General features: G+C 41.5%; 1 protein-coding gene across 1 annotated transcript; it reads left to right on the forward strand.

Moving 5' to 3' along the window:
* Positions 1-10830: 10830 nt before the first annotated feature.
* Positions 10831-13887, forward strand: ARL4A (ARF like GTPase 4A). The gene is made up of 2 exons (XM_034065381.1): positions 10831-10996; positions 11220-13887. The coding sequence occupies exon 2, from the start codon at positions 11304-11306 to the stop codon at positions 11904-11906; it is 603 nt and encodes a 200-aa protein (XP_033921272.1). The 5' UTR covers positions 10831-10996; positions 11220-11303; the 3' UTR covers positions 11907-13887.
* The last annotated feature ends 9158 nt before the right edge of the window (positions 13888-23045 follow it).

Consider the following 23045-nt stretch of genomic DNA (forward strand, 5'->3'; position numbering starts at 1 on the left):
TTTCCAAAATAGTTCCTTTCCGCTTACAGTATGTCCATGCTTATTTTTTCCTTACATAAAGAGGTATTATTTGTTTTATTTTCTTTTTATAACCCAGCAGTAGAAAGGCTTTGAATGGAATAAGTAAATTGGGGGGGGGGGGGGGGGGGGAGGGGGGGAAGATATTTTTAATAGTATCCCACTGTTTCCTCTGCTTCCTAGAGTGTCTGGACTCTTTCTTAATCTTTTTTGTGTCCTGTCCTGGTAGAGGAGTAAAGGTCTTCAAAGACTGGGTGAAAACTGCAGAGTTTACCCTTGCAGAACTCGGAACTACTTGCAGCATTGTCTTCATTCACTGGAGTTCAATGATGTGATTAGAATCTCAGGCTAAACAATCTGTTCCTCCCTAAATTTGTTTATCTGCCTTCCTTACTTTGTTTAAAGCCTGCTAAGTAGCATGACATGGGCATGAGAGCCAGAACAAGGGGAACCTATACTGTGATAAAAAGCTGTGATGTCAACATAAGGCTTAAAAATGCATGCATTTAAAAATTAATATTTTGGAAGGTTTTTACATAAGTAGAGTTTGCAACTCTAGTGGCAACAGCTGTTAGGTGCCAGATTCTCTGAAAGGCTTCTACTCTCTTTCAACATTATGAAACTGGAATGTATAATGTGGTTTGTTTGAATCATATTCTCTGTGAGATGAAAACAAAATGATTTTTCAGAGACAGCTTTTATAAGGTCTTCAAAGTGAGTTTATTGTTGTTTCCATCCAAAAATTGAAACATAGGAGTGTGAAAGAAAGCTTTCTGCCTAGCATGCTCATGATCAGCTTTCAAATCAATTTTCAATTGACTTTGCTTTTAAACTTTAGCAAACAGCCCGATCTTGCATTCACTGAAGTAATTTTGAGATCTACTGGTAACTTTAAGATGTAGTGAGCTGATAAAACTTCAAAATTCCAGACTACAGCTGAGCAGTAAGCTGAAAAAGCTGCTCCCCACCCACACAACCTTTGACTTCCCTGAAACCATGTTCTTTCATCCTCCTCTCTTCTTTGGTTTGTTTCTTCCTCCTTTTTTTCACCTAACCATAGCACAAGCCTCTGAGCTCCCTGGGATAAGGGCTGGTTTTCCTTTTGCGATGTTCATACAACACACAATTATAGACTCAGTTTTCTAACTGAAACTCTTAAGCATTGTGACTGGGAAGAATAATTACCCTGGGGTTTTTTTTTGCTGAAATTTTAGAAACTGCAACAAATATCCAGTACTTGCTTGAGTATCAGACACCCACTGTGTCTCCACATAAGAGGCTGAAACCTTCATGTAGCAGTTCATCCTAACTGGTGAAACTGTCCACAGCCCTGGGGAAAAGAACTCTTTGACTGCACTGAAACTTTGTAGTTCTTATCACCTGCAGCCAAACAACTCTGAGCTTGAGAAAAATCCAATCTCGAACACTTAGTTCTGGTTCATATTTTGCTGACTGAAGTCTACTTTTAATACTGGAAATCAAAGCAAAAGAGTTATTTGTTCTTTCCACTACCTCCTGCAAAGTGACATTTTAGCACTCTTCTGTTCCAAAATGAAATTTAATGTATTGGTCAAAATCCAAACATGTTCAGGGGCTGGATGCAACTGCCACACACCTGGAAAAGCTGCAGACCAGCATAGCTGCTATGGTTTGTGTGTGCTATATTTTGGAATGCTGTTGGCTTGGAAGAGTGGAAATTGCAAGTAAATCTAAACTCATTAAAATAATTATAACTACACTTCAGTTCCACTATCTGGCTAAAATTCTTAATAAATTGTTGCTTCCTTTATAAAAAATGAAACTAAGCCTTCCCCCTGTACCTAGGGAACCAGTAGGTCTTTCTTTTTACTCATCTCAGGAAGAGATGTTCTCATAGAGCCAACGAGTAGCTATATTCCGTACATGTTTGTTCTGTAGGTGACTAGGAATTACAAGGAGTACTCACAAGCTCCTGTTACTAGGAGTACTGATAAATAATGGAACAGTAGTTGGAGAACATAAAACAAATTGTTTGTGCTTTATCATCTCAGAAAGATGATAAATTACATTATGAAGTTACATTAGCTATTGCTTCTGAACACTAAACTCAAGGAGCCATGACATTACCATTATACTACCTACAACATTATACACTGAAGCAGAGACAAGATTTTTCAGAGCCCTTCTGGGATTTTAGGCATATCTCCCATAAAGTGTTATTTCCATGCGCTGCAATCTCTGTGAAATCTTTTTACTATCGCTGCTATGCCTTTTCTAAGGAGAGATGAGCAACTGAATTTTGCTCTTCAAGGTGTGCACTTAACTTGATTTACACAAAGTAATTACAGGTCAACAGCCTTCTATTTTTTACAGTGTAGTGTATGGGTGTCTTCACTCGGCTACTGCCAGAAGGGTTGGAGCACATCCAAGCACTAACTGTGTGCACACCGAACATGGGCTCCCTGCCCCACCAGCCGCAGGGACAAGCCAGTCCCTGCAGATCTGTGGGGTTTCAGCACTATGTCTCTTGAAATTGCCTGTGAAATTCTCTTGTTGCAGATTTTAGTATGCTGTACTTGGCATTTAGGTATTTCATTAACCGTATGCTAAATCTTACTCTGTGAACTCAGTGCTATATCTTGTGCTCGCACCTCCTTTGGGATGCATGGAGTACCTGAAGAACAAAGCATAGCTTTGAAATAAGTAACTGTTGCAAATGGATGTATTATTATGAAATGGCTGGCTTTAATGAATGTTTCATCCCACAACCACTTAGTCAGAAAGCCTCAGTCAGAACTTGCATCTCTCTCTCCACTACAGTCAATCAACCAAGATACAAATTCATCAAAAAAATAAGCTTTCTTAGTTCTGATGTGCAAGGTGTGTCTGTTTATCTGATCTTTTACAATTCCAGCAAACCTCAGCACCCTCAGAAATGTTAAATACTCATATAATAGTTGGAAAAATTCTTTAGAAAAGCAGGAATTTAATTGTACTTTTCTTTTTTTCTTCATCGTTACTCTGTGCTAGGAATGATCACAGTATCGCAAACCAGTTTCTGATACACTTCTACTATTTGCATTATTATTTGGATGGGGGAAAATACCTTCACATGTTGAATCTAGCTGTGCAGGGACAAAATAAAACAGATGCCGCTCTTGTACTGAAATTGTGGTATTCCTAATCTGCTTGCAACCCTCTTCCATTGTATAAGAGTGATAGTTAAAAGTTGTGCAACCCTCTTCAAAGGAAGCATTGTGAGGAGATGGTGGCTGATAATGAAATCTCAGTTTGATAGAATCTTAAACTGTTTAGAGTAACTCTGGCATACAAAAAAGCTCTAAAGTGTCCATGACTTTTCTGGGGAAAAAATATTGGAGGGACTTTTTACAAGGGCAGGTAGTGATAGTACAAGGGAGAATGGCTTTAAACTGATAGAGTTGATTCAGACTACATATTAGGAAGAAGTTCCTCCCTGGGAGGGTGGTGAGGCCCTCGCACAGGTTGCGCAGAGAAGCTGTGGCTGCCCCATCCCTGGCAGTGTTCAAGGCCAGGTTGGATGGGGCTTGGAGCACCCTGGGCTGGTGGAAGATGTCCCTGCCCATGGCAGGGGGTTGGAACTGCATGAACTTTAAAGTCCCTTCTAACCCAAACCATTCTGTGATTCTATGAAAAAATAAAGATCTTGGAATCAGTGCTGTAACCGTCAAGATTTTGAATAGCAGCATTGAGCAGCCTGGCATTCACTGTAGAAGAATGTGGTTGACTCCAATCAGTAGGGTTTTTCTTAAAAAAAAAAACCAAAACAACAAAAATGGTGTCAAACTCAGGGCAGGCGGGTGGAAGGTGAGGAACCTATTGCTGTGGTGACAGTACAGATGTCTCTGATCAGTATAAAACCATTGAAGAAAATATGTAGGTCAAGATCCAGTATCACACATTGAACACTTGAATTTCTCATGGTGCAGAAGTCTGACCTCATGCACTGAAGGATTAAGGTAGGAGGCATTCTTTTCCATTTATTAAAGAAACATCTTTGCTGTTTATTTTTAGAGCCAGCTGCTTAGGGAGGTAGGTAAGGAGACTGGAAACCAGGGATACCTGCAACAATTATGCTTTTTTCTACCCTTTAACTGCACCTTAACTAGTCTGGGCTGGAAGTTTGTGATTATAAACTTTGTATCATATGAATCATAGAATCAACTGGGTTGGAAAAGACCTTTAAGATCTTTGAGCCCAACTGTTACCCCAGGACTACCAAGCCTGCCACTAAATCATGTTACTAAGGTAAACTTATCTCTTCTCATGGCTACCCCTCATGATCCCCAGTCACAGCCACCCTTCATCTCCCCCACCCTCCAGTGGCCCCCTACTATATAGCTGCTGCTCCTACCCCTCATGGCCACCCCTCATCTCCCCTTAAGATCTCCTCTCATGGCCACCTCTCACAGCCCATGGTTGTCCCTGCTCTCACCTCACAATCTCCCCTCACAACCACCCCATCACCCACTTCATGATCTTCCCTCATGGCTGCCCATGCCCTCATCTCATGATCTCCCCTCACGGCTGCTCCTCTCCTGCCCTCACAATCTCCTCTTGCCCCTCATGGTTGCCCCTGCTCTCCCCTCACGATCTCTCCTCACCCCTCATGGCTGTCCCTCCTGTTCCCTCATGATCTTCCCTCACCCCTCATGACTGCCCCACCTCTCCCTTCATGATCTTCCGTCATGGCTGCCCCTCCTGTCCCCTCATGATCATCCCTCATGATGTCCCCTCACGGCTGCCTCTCTCTCCCTCCCACTGATCAAGTATTCCCCATTAATTAATTTTAACCCCAGATTTGCAGACACATTGCCTTGATGAAGGCAGTATGAAGACGGGATCTATGCTTAACCTTTATGAATCACATGCTGCTATTAAATGAACAGTCAGTATGTTACAGTGGTTTGTGATACAAGTCCTTAATGCACAGATGTTGTTCCACCCAGCCTCAGGAAGAAGGTGCACTGCTCACTCAACAGCACAGCATGGAGAGTTGTTGGACTGTTCCTTGTGCTCTCTATGCCTGGAGTCACCACCACTGCAGCCATCCTGTTAGGGGATGATGCAACCAAAATTCACAGAACTTAGAAGGTGGAGATTATAATTTTAGTCACCCTGAGACAACACTTGCTCTGTATGACTAAGAACATTTATGAGCTAGTGCCACTGCTTCGCAGCTAACACACCTAGGCAGCACTGAAGGTGCAGCTCAGCATGGCTGTCAGTATGAAGGAACAAGGCTTTTTGTTTGTTAGCCTGCTATATGGCATGATGTTTGTGAAAATGAAAGCAGTAAAACGTGAATGTTGGACTTCATGTGAAGGTACGTATGAAATGAGAAGAGGTTTAATTAACTGGTCTAATCAGAGTGGCAACTTAAATTGTAACACACAGCAAGCCCATCTCCTACCGCTCTGAGCTTTGTTATTTATTGTGAGGCAATAAATTAGAGTTTTTACCTCCAACTACTTTTTAATAATCAAAGCAAAATAATTCATGCAGCTTGTAAGTTATCATACATAAATTCAGCAGATGTGGCAAAGACGATAAAAGGCTTTTTTGTGCAAAACATTTTTTGTATGTCAATTTAAGAGATAGTCTTAAGAGCAAAACTTCATGTGTTGCAATTTGTCAGCAATTTCATTGTTAAGGCTTATTTTCAAGGGGGTTCTCAAGATCCATGGTGGGACTCCTGTAGTATTTTATGTAGGAACTTGATATTCTTAGGACCATATAACATCTTCTAACACTTTTTTAGCTCTAGATCTAGAGTACAGCTGAAGAGGAGTAACTTCAATTTTTGAATGTACAACCAAGCTAAAGGTTACTGTAATAATGACCATTATTATTAGACATACATTAATCGTTATTACTCTAGTCTAGGCCTGCTGTGTCACTGTACTGAAATGCAATTAATTTTCTCTTTCATACACATTGAGAAATCTGCTTGGTTTCCACATGGAGCCACAAGAATTGGTGCTGTGAGGCTGCCAACGCGTCTCTTTCACGAAGAGAGAGGTGCTGGGACCCCATCACTATATGCCAGCCTTCTGTAGCTGGCAGTGCACTGCCCTTGGCAGTAATTAAATTTTCCTTATGACCATTCCTTTGTGGTTTACAACTGATTCAGCTCCATGATGCAGCTGGTTTCTTCCTCTCCTTTCTTCATTTGTTTCTGTCCTTTGCTGATCTACAATTCTGGCTGTAACCCTCTGCATCAGCAGTATATGGGATGTGGGTCATCTATCTTGTTTCACTTTTCATTTGATTTGCATGCTACTCACAATGCATGGTGTTACTAAAAAATAGCTGCTAAGGTGAATAGCTATTGAACTGGATAATTAATGTCATTAGCCTGTTCTATGGAATGATGGTATTTAATCAGAACAAAAGGAGTATTGTGCTTATCTGGCCAAGGAAATTAAGCCCACTGACTTGGCTTTGGAAAGAATTTCTCTTATGCTGTGTTCCTAGATGTGGTTGTATAACTACAGTCATGTCTGCTGTAATGGAAGTTACCTTTAAAATGGCCAGCACTAAGTGAAAGCTCTGACACGGTGTCTTGCTAGAGTGAGTCTCTCATGAAAGGCTAGCTTTTAATTTCCATTAATTTCTATTTCTATATGAAAGACAGTCCTTGTGAAGAACACATGCAGCCTTGCAAGTGGACATTTGATGATCCTTTGTGATTTTGTTGTTACCTGGGCACTGTGAGGTAGCTCCTGAGTGCACAGGGTGATACGCATTAAAGGGTAACCTAAGGATCTGATGGGTAATATTGCTAAAATTTTCTAGAGTTTTCACTTTCCACCCTATGCAGATTCTCTCTAGGTAAGGTTTCAACCAGTTCCATGGTCCATACCTCTAATAAGATCTATCTAGGTTTCATATTTCAGGCCTGGCCCTCCCAAACCTGCTTTGAACCAAAATTATTCCTGGTACCATTTAGGAATAAAAAAAAAAGAAAAATCCTATTTTATCATAATAAAGAAGCTGCATGTTATGCAAGTGCTGTTTCTTTGTCTTGGAACACAAAGGTGTTTGTTCCAAGCTACCTTTCCTGTGTAGAAAATATACACAGACTATATGTATGAAACATATGTAGAAAATAATATATTACCATGTACCTTGGTATGGTATCAGAGAAGATTTTAAGCCTAGTGAAGCTGAAGTGGCAGCTGTTTTTAGGAGCTAAGGAATGCTGAGCCAGAAAGAATTGAGAGCCATAGACATGTTAGATAGGAAATGAAAAAAAAAATAGCTGTATGTGAAATAACGCAACACAGAAATTAGACACCTCTTCATTTTGCATTACAAAGTCTGCAATGGCTGGAGTCTTTTCCCATCGTTTCCTCATACACAGATCTTTCAGTTATTTTCACCTGTCATCTAGTAACAGCCAATTCCCCCCACTTAGCTACATACTTGAAAAGAAAGTTAAGAATACTTCTTACTGTACACCTCCTTCATCCAGGACTTCTAAGGGATAATCAAAGCCTTGCTTCACCCTTACCTTCAATTATCAGAGGTTGAATATGTCAGCTTTCTTACACTCCCACTAATTTAGATACCATTACTCCCTTCATAACACCTGGAACACCTGCCCACTCTGCACGTTTGACTTCTAAAGTAGCATGAAGTGCATGGGAGGAGTTGATCAACTTGGATTGTTATTTAATAGCTGTTTTGCAGAAATGCCTACAGGCATTAATTAAGATGGAGGTGCTAAACACTAAGAAGACTTACACTGAAAAATAGTTCCTGCCCCAGAGAGTTCATAATTCACTTTACAGCAAGTTACAACAGGCAGATGAGATAAATTAACTGCAGGGAGGAAAAGAGAAGTACTATAACCTACTTCTCCAAGCATTTTCTGGACAGCACGGATCACTTTCATACATATACTTGCAAATAGAAGTATGCTTATTTTGCTGAAGATATTAATTTCTGATTTTAAAATTAGCTCTCTGAGGTGATAAAACTCTTCTTCCAAAGAAACACCTACAACATTCCTTCTTCACCTAGTGCATGCATGTTGGTTATGCTGTACCCTATCTGTGTGCCTCCCTTTTCAAGGACACCAAAATCTGTTATTATGTATTGACTGGTTTTTAGCAGAGAAAAAGATAAAGACTATCTTTCCTCATTTTATGTTTAAAATTACAATACTCAAATAAAACAGGAGCTGGTCCATATCTCTCCTTGTGGAATTAATTGTAAAATATGTTACTATAAAGCTGTGTTAGAAGTGTGAACAGATCCTGGTAACAATCAGACATTAAAGTTTAGAACACTATAATATCTAATAGGCTTATTTTTCCATTAAGAAAGGGAACACATTATTTTGTAGGTGGAGATAAAGGTCAATTTGATTTATTTCAGCTTGTCAAATTTTATGAATAAATCTATTATTTCTGGTAATATTCCTTAACAAGGTATATCTTGGTTTCCACCAATTTTTAATTACTGGAAACCATCCAAGGAATAATTAAGGTCTGCCTTTACTGTCATGGAAAGTGCTTTTCTTTCACATTGCATGCTGTGAAGTTTTTTATGCTATGTAAAAGTAGGTTAAAATACTGCCCATCAGAAACCTTAATAGCTAGACTTAAGGGTAGTAACTTACCCCTACTTTTCCATAGATGTAAAAGCATTTTCCTATACAAACAGGCCACTTCCTCCAAAGAGAGGAAGATCAGGATGTAAATAACTAACAAAGATAAAAGCAGCGAAATATTAATCTCAGATGTAAACAAATGAGAATTTTGCTATTTTTAGTAGGATCACAACAGGCCTCTTGACACTCTAATTACATGAAACCTTGTCTACAACACACTGTGGATTTTTTTTTCCATTACTTCTTTTATACATCAGTTATTTGTGATTTAAAATATAAAGTGCAATGATTTCAAAGGAAAAAAAGAAATGCTATTCCCAGAATGTTCTTAAAAATTCATCCCTTTTCAGCAGCCACACCAAGAAATTTGAAAGCCCTCTAGAAAAATGAAACCAAGTTTAATATCAAAAATTACACGTTGTTTTTTTTTTTTTTTTTTTTTTTTACTGGAAACCAACTGGTCAAAGATTTTGATGATTGTCATACAAAGTAAAGAGAACACACTTAGAATGATAGACTTCATCAGCACAAGAGCTTTAATTGGCAGTTAAATATATACTTCTTTCAAAAAGATTGATTCATTTTTTATCTAAGAAAGGGTTATACATGAAGACTCTCTAGTATGCTTTGAAGCCAACAAATCCATCTGTGTACTACTGTTATTTTACATCGTGCTGGTGTATATCCAACACGGGCAGAAGTAATCATCCACATTTCCATAACTACCTATAGCTGTGGCAAACGCATTAAGTGAAAATTGTTCCATGGGAAGGAACAGAATGAAGGTGGGACAGCAAGAACAGAGACAAAATACTCCTGCAGTTCTCTAAAACCTGTATGTCTTATTAGATGCTAGTAATTAGTTCTGACTTTGAAAGACTTCACTGCTCAAATCATGCTTAGGTATTAAAATGAAAAATAACATAGCCCTGTGCCGTGGGAAACATTCCTTGTAGCTAACCTAGGTGACTTTATATTCATTCAGAACTGAGCACTGCTGCCCTTTCTGTGCCAGGCATCTAACAGGTCCACTTCATCCACTTTGTTATCTGCAGCTGCGCCCGGACTGTTCCTTTTCTGTTTCATAGGGACAAGCAAAAAGGTAGTAAGAGCACGGCAAGAACATACAAGTGGGCCTGGACTCTTGGGCCACTCTCTCTTATTTATGCAACACCAGCAAGAAGCCCTGCTTACAGCACTTCCCTCCGCTCTCACTTCGCCCCTATCAGTGTCTGCAGCAATCCTAGGCGGAGGTGTCTTGCAGCCTGCGGTATTTGCTGCGTCACTCGAAGAGGCCAGGCTCAGTAAGGCAATTCGTATTCCGACAGCAGTACGAACCGCACTGCAGACACCCAACCTCCCCATCACTGAACAGCCCCACCGTACCCGTACCCACACCCCAACGCGGGGAGGGAGGGACCCGCAACCACTGCCCACCGCGGGTCACATGGGCAGGGCCACCGCCTCGAGGTCGGTTGCCAGGCGACGGGAGGCCGCGCGGCTGCCACAGGAGCTGCCGGCGGATGGTGAGGAAGCAAGGAAACGGCAACGTGAGCGGAGCGGCCTCGGCAGGTACCTCTGTGCCGCCCCGGGGGCTTTCTGTAGGGAGCGGTGGCCGGAGCAGGGCGTTGCCGCCGGCTCCCCCTCCCCGCGGGCTGCGCAGAGGCGAGGCTGGCCAGTGTACCCCCGGCAGGGGCGCAGGTGCGCTGTGAGGCGCTGCCGAGCAGTTTCCCAGGCCGCTAGGGGGCGGGGCTAGAGTGACAGCACCCTCACCCAATGGACGCAGGCGTCTCCGGCGAGTGGGCGGGGCGCCCAGGCCGGCAGGGCGCTGCAGTCCGCCCGTTGGTGCACGACGACTTTCCCGGAGGCGGCCGTGTAATGCCGTGACCCCTCCCCGCAAGGAGGGAGTGGGACCGCGGAGGGCGGAGTGGGGTGTCTCGGGCAGGCTGTGGGCGGAGAGCGGTGAAGCCCACCCGCTGCGGAGGCCACCGCCCTTTGCCCGGCCTCAGCGCCCGGCTGAGGACTATAGAACCCGGGTTCTCCGGTGAGTGGCCTGTGCCGCTGGCCAATAGGCGAAGGGCAGCGAGCCCTCCTCCCCGCCCCCGCCGCGCAGAGGAGCCAATGGGTGGCCGCGGGGCGGTGCGCTGAGGGCTAGGCGCGGGCTGGGAGGTGCCTTGCCGCCAGATGCGGAGGAGTCGCCGTGGTGCTGGGAGCGGGAGCAGTGGTAGCGGCAGCAGCAGTTGTGGCGCGTGCGGCGGACGCGGTGCCCGCGCGGGCATGGGGTCGGGAGCTGCCCTCGTCTTGCCGCGCTGAGGGACGCGCTCGCCGACAGGGACAGCGGTAGGTGAGGGGCTGCAGGTGCCGGGCGAGCTGCAGTGGCCGCCGCCGCGGGGCGGCAGAGCCCGCTGGGCCGGGAGGGGGACGTGTGTCGAACCGCGTCGCGCTGCCTGCGGCCGCCTTGCCGGTTAGGGCGGTGGCGCTGGCCAGCGCTTTGCGGCCCCAAAAGCCTGGCTGCGGCGGAGAGGGGCCGTCTGAAGGCTAACGTCGGTTGTGTCGTTGGCAGGATCCGAACCTAGCGCGACGGCCAGCGTAGTCGTGGGAGCCGGCCTCTGCTTGTGGCAGTCTGCTGTCACCTTCCCGTCTGGCAATGGGGAATGGACTCTCGGACCAGACGCCGATTCTCTCCAGCCTGCCTTCGTTCCAGAGTTTCCACATTGTCATCTTGGGACTGGACTCCGCTGGGAAGACGACTGTGCTCTACAGACTGCAGTTCAATGAATTCGTCAACACTGTCCCCACGAAAGGATTTAACACGGAGAAAATCAAAGTGACTCTGGGCAACTCGAAAACGGTCACTTTCCACTTCTGGGATGTCGGCGGCCAGGAGAAGCTGAGGCCGCTGTGGAAGTCGTACACGAGGTGCACCGATGGCATTGTGTTTGTGGTGGACTCCGTCGATGTTGAGAGAATGGAGGAGGCTAAAACAGAACTTCATAAGATCACTAGGATATCCGAAAATCAAGGAGTGCCTGTCCTTATCATTGCTAACAAGCAGGACTTGAGGAACTCTCTCTCCCTTTCTGAAATCGAGAAGATGTTAGCGATGAGTGAGCTGAGTTCCTCAACACCCTGGCATTTGCAGCCCACCTGTGCAATCATTGGAGATGGACTCAAAGAGGGACTGGAGAAGCTACATGATATGATAATTAAGCGAAGGAAAATGCTGAGGCAACAGAAAAAGAAGAGATGAGTTCTATTTTGACATTTCTATTTTAGAGTAGTAACATGGTCAAAATTTGACATGAGACGGCTTCCAAACCCAGGCCTGCTTGTTTGGATGCTTTTAAGCTTAGTTATATTAAACAGTTGCACAGTCTCGCCATGTGGAAGACTGTGCAGTCATGGAACTTTTGTTGGTTTGGGTTTTCTTCAGTTTTGTGTTTTTTACACTAGTCTCTTCTGAGTTTTCTGGCTCTGCATTATTTCAGAAGCCCTAATAGATGATGTAATACTATCAGGAAATGAATGGGTGGGTATATGTGACATGGATGTCCAAATAGCCAAATAAAATGAGGGGTTTCTGCTTAGTATTGTATTCATGTTTGAGGGTACCTGCTGCAAGCAATTTGCATTGAAAGGTGTTCTGTGTTTTTAAACTACTAATGCTCGTAAGTGGAGTGTTTAGATGAACGTTATACAGCTTTAAAAACATGTATGAAGCTAGTAAGCCATTCTTTCGAGAGGCTTTTCGGTTTTGGTTTTTTTTTCTTTTTACCTTGTTTGGGGATTTCTATGAAAGCTTGGCTACATATGTAGGGTTGTGTTTTGGTTTGTTTTTTTTTCTTTAATTTGGCACTTTTTTGAAATTGAATCATGTTCAGTTCAAGTACTTGAAATTTAAGGGCTGTGGATTCTTCAGCTGGTAAAAGGAAGACTTTCTGACAAGTAAAAAATGTAAACAACATGCTGGAGCATGAAAAAATGGTTTCCCAACATATAGCATGTTTTTGGTATGTAACGTCTTTATTTTTGTAGATGTAGCCATTCTTCATTATACAGTGCTAATCAGGTTTAAGCTGTTACTCAAAATTAGTAATATATTTCTGAATGATGAGGATTATGGCCTCCTCCTAGCAAGTTAAAAGTAAATTAATTGCCGTAAAGGCGCTATAAAGAACAGCTCTGGCTGTTGTGGTTCTAACCAGTGCAGCATTCTTCGCTCTACTAGTGACTTTTCTGGCAATGAAATAGAATTATAATGAAGTAAAGATGAAGTTAAAATTAGCAGAGCACATCTTGTATTTTCCCGAAATACCCCATTTGATTAAAGTGGTAATTGCTATGTCACTTTCAATGTATGCTTTTTTTTTTTTTATTGTGACTCTTCAAGTATTTTGTGGTTAGGAATGTAATAATGCTTTATACACTCAAACATTTGACACGACCGGGGGTGGGGGGAGAGGGAGTGAGTGGGGAAAGAAGATTTTCAAGATAGGCCTGTGTTCTGCTTTAATTATGCTTTAAGCTGTTCTTGTTTACAGAGTGTGCAAACAGTGTTAACTGGGCAGGATAGTGCTTGATGGAAAAGGGAGGGTAGTTTTTCTTACTGGTACAGAGCTCTTTAGATATTTGGCTAGCAATTAAAAGGGCTAAAACAGAGCCTGGATTTTTAAGACTAACTTTTAGTGGTGCTGTAAAAATTAATCAGAATGTTAGATTCTTTTCAAACTTTTGTTGGAAATACCAGATGGAAAAAAAAGTAAAAACAAAAAAAGGAAAATCTACTTCCTCCTCTTACTCAACCAGCAAAGTAATAAGTTTTTCTTACTTGCTGCTGTGTATCAGGAGGATGACAGCTACAACCCTGAATGTCAATCAATGTAACAATATTTTAAAATGCAGATCAAACATTTTAACCAGCAGCTGTTGGTCCAGGAGGTAACCAGAAATGCACTTTAGTGTCTTCAATAACTGAAAGTGACAGCTGTTGGTTTGGGGGGAGGGAGGGGGTTTGTTGTTTTGGGGTTTTGTTTTTTGGGGTTTTTTTCTTTTTTTAATTTTATGGCATCTTGGTCCTTTTTGAATAAACTGAAGTAGCTTCCAGTGGAGCTTTTGTATGTTGGTTATATATGTACCTGCACTGGTGACATTGTAAGTCACTTACTCGAGTAATGTCTATATTTATAGAAATGTGGATGACTTCTTAAACCTCAATAAACAATTCAAAACAACCCTGCAGAGAGGTGTCTGACTTCCTGTGCAGCAGTAGTATGTTCTCACCTACCCCTGTGCACAGACTGATTCCAGTACCATTAAAACTTTTCTGTTGAAAACCCAAGTCTTGTAAGTGTGGTGAGGCTCGTCAGCATTACAGTATTGTAAATTGCAGTGTCTCATTATAAACTTTAAATCAATGGCATGTCTGTGTGTTCACAGAAGAAATTAACTGCAGTGACTCCTTTCTGAAGGGATGGATCTTGCATAATTTGAAAAATCTTTCATATAACTGAACATACTTTGTGTCACATGCAATGTTGGGCATTTATCACATGTACTCACAGGTGGTACTTAATATCTTCAGGCTCTTGTATCTGAAGCCATCTGAGGGATTTGCACGTACTTAAGCCTTGGATAAATCTGCTCCTCAGATTTTATGGCAGTGAGCACAATGTGACAAACATGGAAGCTTCTAATTAGTTTCAGAACCTGAATGTAGACAAGACAAGCTTCATTTAGCCTGCAACACAAAACTGCTGAGTTTGAACATGAGTATCCAAACTGGATGTTTTCATTTCTATTTATGTAACATAGCACATCAAAATGCAGGTTACTAACAGCCTTGAGAAAAAGCTTCATTAGTGATGCTGAGCCCTATGAATTTGGGGTGTAATTGGTATAACCTGGCTAACATTTTCCTTCCTATTGGGTGTACAGGACTACTAGCTTGTGGAAGGTGAAATGGCAGGCTGGCTCTTTGTACCCAGTAAACAAACTGTATGATACAAACCAATAACTTCATTATGAGTATTCATCAGACTTCTGCTGGGAATATTTGAAAAAGCATCCTGCTTAAAAAAGCTGTGTTTTGTTGTGCATATTACCCATGTTTAACTGGTGACAGGCTCCCTAAACTCCTGTATATGAAAACTTCAGATGACTGATTTTTAAATACAAAGTCTTGACTGGTCTGTACTCTAGTACTGTGGAGGAAGAAGTGAGATAAGGTGGAGAGCAGTGTTTCTAAAATGTCATGGTTGTTATGTTTAATGCTGACTTGGAAATAGAAAACTTCTGAGTGGAGGATGAGTTTTATGCTCAAGCTATACCTTTATCTGTACTAGAACTTTTTTGCTGAAATACTACAGTAGCTGTTCTGAGTAAAATACACAAATGTAGCAGTGCCTCCAAAAAGATGTTCTGTATTAGTATGACGAAGTCTTCAACTATCAAAAAAATGGTGACTGCAGTAGAGCATTTGGTATCTTGGCTGATCAAGTTTCTGCTGCCGTATGCTGTCAGCCTGGGATCAGTTTCTTTGATACGATGAATTGACAGATTCTGGCCTAAATACTGGTATGTGTAAGAAAACCTTCAGAGAATCTGAATACGGAGGTGTAATTTTCTGACAATGCTGGAGTTACACAGCTTAAATTTTAAAGTATGTTTTGCTAGAATGGGCTATAAATGATGCTCTGTTTCAAGGCACTTGGCAAGTTAAATCTCTTAAACTGCTTCTACTTGAAGGACGTACAGAATTGCATGTAAATTGGTGCAGCACTGTTGAGCAAACCACAAAGTCTTGTAACCTTATCACTGTTGTCTTAGCTTAGAAAGTCGGTATGGCATTGCCTTAGCTGTTCATGCACATGCAATCGTTTAAGGTTAACCAGCCTTCAGAATCTGGTCTCTGTTTTCTAGCTGTGTACTACCTTGTGACCATTTCAGCTAGAAAAAGTACTATAGGATGGCAATACCCCTTCATGTTCTCAGCATCAGTTTCAAGATGTGTTGCACTGAATGTTCATTTACATTTGGAAAAGAAAAAACCAATCCTGGTTTTCAGAGAGATGATAGGTGAAACCTTTCTCTCCTCAAATTTTCATGTTTCATTGAGACAGGATTGATCCTTTCTGTGGGCAGCAGTACCCACAGCCAGTTCATGGTTCCCAGCCTGACTTAGGTCCTTCTGTACCACCTTGCACAGCACCTTGGTCTTGCAGGAGTTTATTACCTGGGACCCAGTGGCCAGCAAGGAGCAGGAAGCAGGCTGGTGGGGGCTAGCTAAGCCAGGCTGGACCCCAAAAGGTCTGCCTTCTGGGGGGTTATCTGCATCTTGAATCATTTGTTTACAAACAGCAGGGTGCTAATTGGTGCCTGAGTGAAACTTTTTGTTGAGAGCTGTCATTCTTGGCATCTGAGGAGGATTTAGATACTAGATTTATGCTAAGAGAGGACACGGTAAGGTAGAATGTGGCAAGCGTAGGCAATCTGCATATGCTATGCAGGCACTGATCGTAGTATGCAGTATTTATTCAGCTGTGCAGATTGCAATGCATGAAGGCTAGGTAACATGCTTATAATGCTGTCTTCACCTCTTCTGAGAGAGAAAGCTAGGCATGAATCAGTCTTTTTGGATCAGTGTTTGTACTTTACTGGTGGGCAATTCATCTTTTGAGAGGGTCACAGTTCACAGCCCCGCTGACAGCGTTACAGCTTTGAGTCCCTGAACCAGAGCAACCCTTGTTGCTGCTGGAAGGGATGTGTAGGTAGCTGTGAATGGGCATCATCTCTTGTTTATCTAGTCTGAGGGATGACGAAAGCATTTTATTATGTTTTTAATCCTGACTGACACAGGTATGTGAAGGCCTCCCCCCAGCTCACGCTGCTCTGCAGGCTGTCATTATTTTTAGGAGCAGGATAAGACTGAAGAGCTTTGTGGATAAACTGTTGCGTGTGTTTTTAAACTGAGGGGAAATACGCAGCCTGACTTGGCAGCAGGTTGATGCCTGGGGTTGTCCTATGGACTCCCACAGATGTCCTAACCATACAAGAGCAAAATAAAGGGCTGATACACAGCTGGTACCTTGCCCTTTGATTCGGAGAAAACTCCATGAACAAACTCGCCAACAGAGTTTCAAGTTGACAAGCAGGTATTCTTTATTACGGCGCCGGGAGACACGGGGGGTAGCTCCTCCTAACGTGTGTCCCCGTATTGCTCTACAGGTCATCCTTATATGGTCACTGGGAACATTACATCATTTCCAGAAAGTTTCCCGCATTCATACAAAATATGATGGTGGTTCCCAGCTTAATTAACATTACAGACATAGCAATCATCCTGTTCTTTTACTTATCAATAGGTTTTAACTGCTGCCATCCTGGCCATCAGCTAGTCCCAGGTGCTACCCACCCCTTGGTCGTTTTCCATTCTGTTCTTGTCACACCTTTTGTATTGAGGTTCTGAGGACCTGAAACTGCCTTCAGGCAAAACGGTTACTTTTCATTACAAAGCCAAACTTATCATTACTTTAGAACTGATTACATTTTGTGCCTCTTTGTTTCACCTTCTGTAAAGCATTAGTCAGTCTTCTTAAACCAGCTGTAAAGAAGCGAAATTGCAATTGCAAAGACCTAGCTGAATAAAGTCCCAAGCAGCAAATTAAAAGCTTGTGTTTCCTCCTTGGCAGTGTCTTGTTTTATTGGGGCTGGCTGTGAGTGATCTGAGACACCTGAGTGGTGAGGCACCTGGACAATGCTGCTGGCTTGCCGTGGGGCCTGGCAAAGGGCACAGTCCCCAAGTACTCACATACTGATTTTATTCAAAGGCAAACCCAAAATCTAAGGATAAAAAATAGGCAGGGAGGCCAGACAGTGCTTGCAAACAGCTCAGGAAAATAAGAGATGATAATCCCTGAGAGGTGAAGATTGTGGCTTCTTAGTTCTAGCCATATTTGCACAGCTGCTCCACCAGAATTAAGAGCTAAAGATGATGGAATAGTTAGAAAAAAGAAGGTCGAATATGGTTGTTGGCTTTGGGGTGTGTAGAGGGAGAGAGGATTTGAAACTGTTGGGTTTTCCTACCTTTTCAAGACACATTGAGCCCTAAGGGAAACAGATATACTTCTAGACTGCTTGATTGGTTTAAAATATTTATTGGTTTTTGCACTGTAGCTTTCCTATTGCTGAAATGAAACAATATCTCACTTAAGAAAGCCACCTAATCACTGCATTAATCCACTGACAAAGGAGAAGGTTAGCAGGGGTGTTGAGCCTTGCTAAATGTGCTGAGGGCTCCTGGCTGGCTCACAAGCTGCTCTATTTCAAGGTCTTTTCTAAAAATAGCAGAATGGTGAAATTTAGGTCAGGCGAGGTAAAGGTGTGAAGCCTGATATGTCAGCCACTAGACACAGCCGAGAGGTACCCCAAACCGGTAACTGCTTACCTTATTTATGAATGATAAAAATTTCCTTTGGAGCATAACGTTTGCATCCCTTTCCCATTTCAATGCCCTTTGCCCTGAGAGCTTTAACAGGTTATTTATCAGAACATCACTGCCACGGAATGGACTCAGTCAGAGATCAATATGATCAGACATTAACTCCTTATATACTATTGCTTACACACACATACAGCAATTTGGCATATCATGATTGGATACTTGTCTTGAAGACCCTTAGTGACTAACATATAATTGGTTAAGCCCAGGTGTGAGAACTTGACCTCGAAAGCTTGCCGACAGTCCACAGTTCTCATAAATCAGTGAATTCCAGCTTCTTCTTATCTTGCTTGCTTAAGCTTCCTCTGGCCTCTCATGGCCTTGCTGTATCTTTCAGAGTTATTCAGAGCTCATGTACCAAATATTCATTCTCCTGTGAGAACACTGTCTCCACACAGAACTGAGTTGGGTATCGTAAGGATGAGTTTGTGAGTGAAGAGTGTCAGGAAGAGTTTTCACCTTTGCTGCAGTGACTTGGTTAGCCAAGACCGGCCTTTTTGTAAAGCTGGTTTAACATGGACAAAGACAACCCAAAAGAGGGAAATGCTTTAAAAATATCTCCTTGTTTCTAACATTAGCTGAACTCCATTGGTCTTGTAATTATTGGATGCTGTTGTAGGCATGGGCTGATGCGGGGGGGGGGGGGGGGTGTGGGGTGGGGGGGGTTGCATCATGATTGTTGCACCAGTTGCATCATGATTGTTAAGAGGCCTTCAGCCATTTGCAGACCATGAGTGTAAGGTCTCTGCAGTAATGCTTACTGAATTTATAAATCCACGATGTAACTTTTTAGCTGTGTTTTTGAGGAGCTCCTGTGGGTCACACAGGAAAGAAACTTGATCCTTTGTGAAGCATAGATTAACATGTCAATGTCTCTGCAAACACAGTTTATTCTTGTTTGGTTTCTGATATAAGTGATACAGTAAAAAGGCAATCTACAGATTATTAGTAGCACTATTTCCCTCGAAATCCAGCTATTAATTTTTTATTTGAGTCAGAGATATATATTCAATTTTTCTTGACTATACTGTATTTTATACAGTATCCTGTATAAAATGATTAAGATCAGCTTCCCTGATCTTAATTAGCTTTGAAAATTGACTTACATGTTTAAAGTCACTGTAATTCAACTGTAATGAGTCATGTTACACAGGAGACAAACTGGATTCATGAACAGAGCCCACACTGATGTTTTTTGACAGATCTCCTATTGCCACATCAATACACATCCCTCGCTGTGTGCACTGGTACCAGCAAACTATATTTCTGTATGGTTCAGCAACTGTATTTCTGCCACTCTGTCATATAATGTGCTTATACACAGTGTTTGCTTATGTCTTGTTATTGTTGTAATCATGATAGGGAACTGCTAGAAAATATTCTGTACGGACGCTCAGCTTTACACTGCAACTATAAAACAAATACACCCATCCACATAATCTAGTTTTAAAGTACTGGAGTTAATGCTGAAAGCTGGAAGTTTAAGGCTGCAGATTGATATATCCAGCCCAGCTACTGAGGGCTGGTCATTTTATCCCTGAAGTCTCTTAATCTGTGTGTAAAGCTGGAATCTCACAGTTGCTCTTACATTTAAAGCTGTGCTTGGAAGTGCTGTGAGATGTTAACATAGTACAGTAATATCCAGTATAATGGAAAATACTGCAAAGATTGTAGCACTAATCTGAATTTTTTATTGACTTGTAACTCATTTGTGTTCAATAGTTAGGTATCAGGAAATTGTACCATTTCAAAAGTAATGTATTTGAGAGTTTAAAAATACAAGTTCAATTTACTGTATTATTTCTGTCTGCATGAGCTTCAGCTTCACAGAAAACAAAAGTATTACCATAGTTGAAAATAATAATTTATTTCATATTCATCAGTGAATAAATAACCTGGATCATTCTATGATTACCTGATTATCTTTTTATTATTATTATTTTGCATTTGATCATATCTACTAAGCAAAAACAGTCAAAATTACTTGATTTTATGTTTGATTTAAATCGGGATAAATGGTATTGCAAAGCAGACATATGAAAGTTTCTGAGTAAAGGTGATTTGCAAAGATCTTAAGGTAAAATTACACATCTTAAAAAAAGCTTTTATTTGGAATAGTAACAAAAATGTCTGTAAATCCCTTTGAAAAGATAGCTTTATTTTCTATAGTACAGTGAGAAGAGTATGTTAGAGTGATTACAGACCTCAGGATTCAGAGGGTCTCCTGTTCTCACTGCCTTTCTTGGCTGTAATGAATCAGTCTGCACAGGATGTGGCTGCTAACAGATGATAATGCAAAGTGAAGGGCTGGGCCATGAAAAGCCCCAGGGTGGCTCAGCGTGGTGCTGAGTTCTCACGAAGAGCTGATTGCTTTCCAAAAATAAGAACAGGAACTAGGGCAGATAATCCATGTAAACTGCACTTTCCACCCTTACACATTCACAACAATTTATTATTTTCAGCATTATGGAGCTTTACATGTTGATTACGTATATAATCCACCTAGGCACACACACACCTACCCACGCACACTTCTGTTGTATTCTTGCAAACCCTGTTTGCAAGAATTTCTCTGGGATGCTGTTTTGTGGGTGTAACTTGAGAATTTAGAAACAGATTCATAGTTTTGTATCATTTAAACCCAAATGTGACTGTACACACGACAGCACTAGAAATACAATCTTTGAAATAATTTCCTCTGGTTTAAATATTTGGTTTTATTAGGATAAGGTAATCTGGGCTGTTCACATTGCACGTGAACCATGTTGTGGTGGCATTATGACTGCTCAAGAGTTCAGGTTGTGTCAGCACTTCCTTTTATAAATATAATTCCTTCTTTCAGAAGCTTAATAACCTAATAAGCCTTGAAATTTCACACTTGTCTGAAACTTGGCTCAGAGTCTTCATTTAGCCTTTCACCACATTAAATAAAAATACATATTAGAGAGGACTGTAAGTAAACAAAAATTAAGTTTATTGTGTTTTGCTGCCTTTTCCATCTCCATGTTAATTTTGTTTATTGAAATGAAATGGTAAGAACTCACGGTTCCAAAGGGAAACTTTTGAGAGCTTTTGCTGAAGTTGAAAGTTGCAATCATTAACATTTGCAAGTCAGACCTGCACACATCACACAAACTTGCAGAGCTCACTCACAGTGAAATTCTCTCATCAGTGTCAGTAGAGTTATTCCTATGCAGTAACAGTTGTAGAGCTGGATGTGTACAGAGAACAGAAACATGAACATCTTTCCTTAGTTTCTTTAATATGTAATTTCAAGTCCTCTCATTCATTAAGTCCATTGTCCCAGCAATGGTGATGCATAGAAAAAATCAAATGCTAGCTTTTCTCTGTCTTGTGGAAAAGCCCATGCTTGTAAAATTTCCAGGCTGTTTCCTAACCCATCAAAAAAAAAACACAAATGGAAGAAGGCTTTGGTCTCTTCTACTGAGTGCTGAATCTTTTGATGTTTACTCAGCCCATCTAGATAACCCTGAGATTATCCTGAGGGTTACTAAGGGCATAGCTTGCCTGAACATAGTGTCTTCTTGCATACAAGACCATTTTTTCTTAAAGGTAAAACTAATTCAGGGATCCTGTATTAACAATGACTTTAGTCTGACCTAAATCACTTCTGGCTTTTTCCTAAGCCTCTGCACAGGGGATGTAGAATTCGGCTGTTTGAATCTGTAATATTTTATCCTCCCTCTGCATTCATCTTTAGCTGCAAGAACATGCCTGTACAAAGCTGCTCTTGAACGTCCTTACCAGAGTGTTGATCTGCTCAGAAGACAAGGCAAGCTCCTTACTCTTACTTTATCCAATCAGTTTTATAGACAGCACAAACCCTACATAGTCAAAAAAAAAAAAAACCCAAACCCCAAACCAAACCCCAACATTTTTTTCCTCCTCTCTTCCTTTTAAAAAGCAACTCCCACTTTCAGTGGGATGGCTGCAATTATCTATTAGGTGCTGGAAAATCTTTACCCACTTCAAGAGCTATGGGTCACATTTACAATACCCTTCCCCTCCACTTGATTTCCTTTTATTATTTATCTCCCTAAGGCAAACTTACCCATGCCCCCCCCCCCCCCCCCCCCCCCCCCCCGCCCAGGAGCATTGCTGTGGATTTGCGGTAGAATACAGGCACAACAGTCAGGATTCACTTTACCTAATATTAGATCTCTAAGCATTAGGCATTTTTGTCTGATTTATGCATCTCTAGATCTTTGTACAGTTCATGGAAAGAAACATGTTTGACTAGGATATGATTCAATTTAGGTCAGGAATGATGTCTAAGGCAGGACAGATAAATTGCCCTGTGATGTGCTTATTTTTCTTTCTGCTCTATAGAAAGCATAAGTTGATTAACTCAAACATAGACACCTGCCTTTTACACCAACTGTCTATATTTATATCCTAAGTGATAGACCCAGAACTGTGGTAGCTACTCTGCCACAAAATGCAGGTGTCTGTCATTTGAAATCTGTGTCAATCTACAGCAGCTGATAGCCTCTTGCAGTGCTCTTCATTAGCAAAGCCACCTCAGGGCTTTAGGGTGTTGATCAATGACCATATTGTTTGTAGAAGGAAAATATAAAGGCCTGTATATTAAATAATAGGTATTAAAAAAAGTTAAATGAAAGCTTTTAATATAGTCAACTCCACGTTTCAGAATCCTGATATTCTTGCTAGAGAAATCAGTAAACCAAATTACTTCCTCTTATAATGTTTTGTGGCTCAGTCAAACTACTTGTATATGCAAAGGCAGCATTTTCATTGAATTCAGTGGGAGCTAGATAAGGCTGTAGAATTGTGCAACAAAACTGCTATCTATAGCAGTTTTTACATATCAAGCTTTTGTCTTTTTTTTTTTCCTCATGTAAGTAAATTCTC

The sequence above is a fragment of the Melopsittacus undulatus genome, chromosome 1 (assembly GCF_012275295.1).
Source record: "Melopsittacus undulatus isolate bMelUnd1 chromosome 1, bMelUnd1.mat.Z, whole genome shotgun sequence".
In the NCBI taxonomy this organism is placed as follows: domain Eukaryota; kingdom Metazoa; phylum Chordata; class Aves; order Psittaciformes; family Psittaculidae; genus Melopsittacus; species Melopsittacus undulatus.

Bases quoted from the DNA above. Each gene is read 5' to 3' on its own strand.
- ARL4A (XM_034065381.1), top strand. From the start codon at position 11,304: ATGGGGAATGGACTCTCGGACCAGACGCCGATTCTCTCCAGCCTGCCT.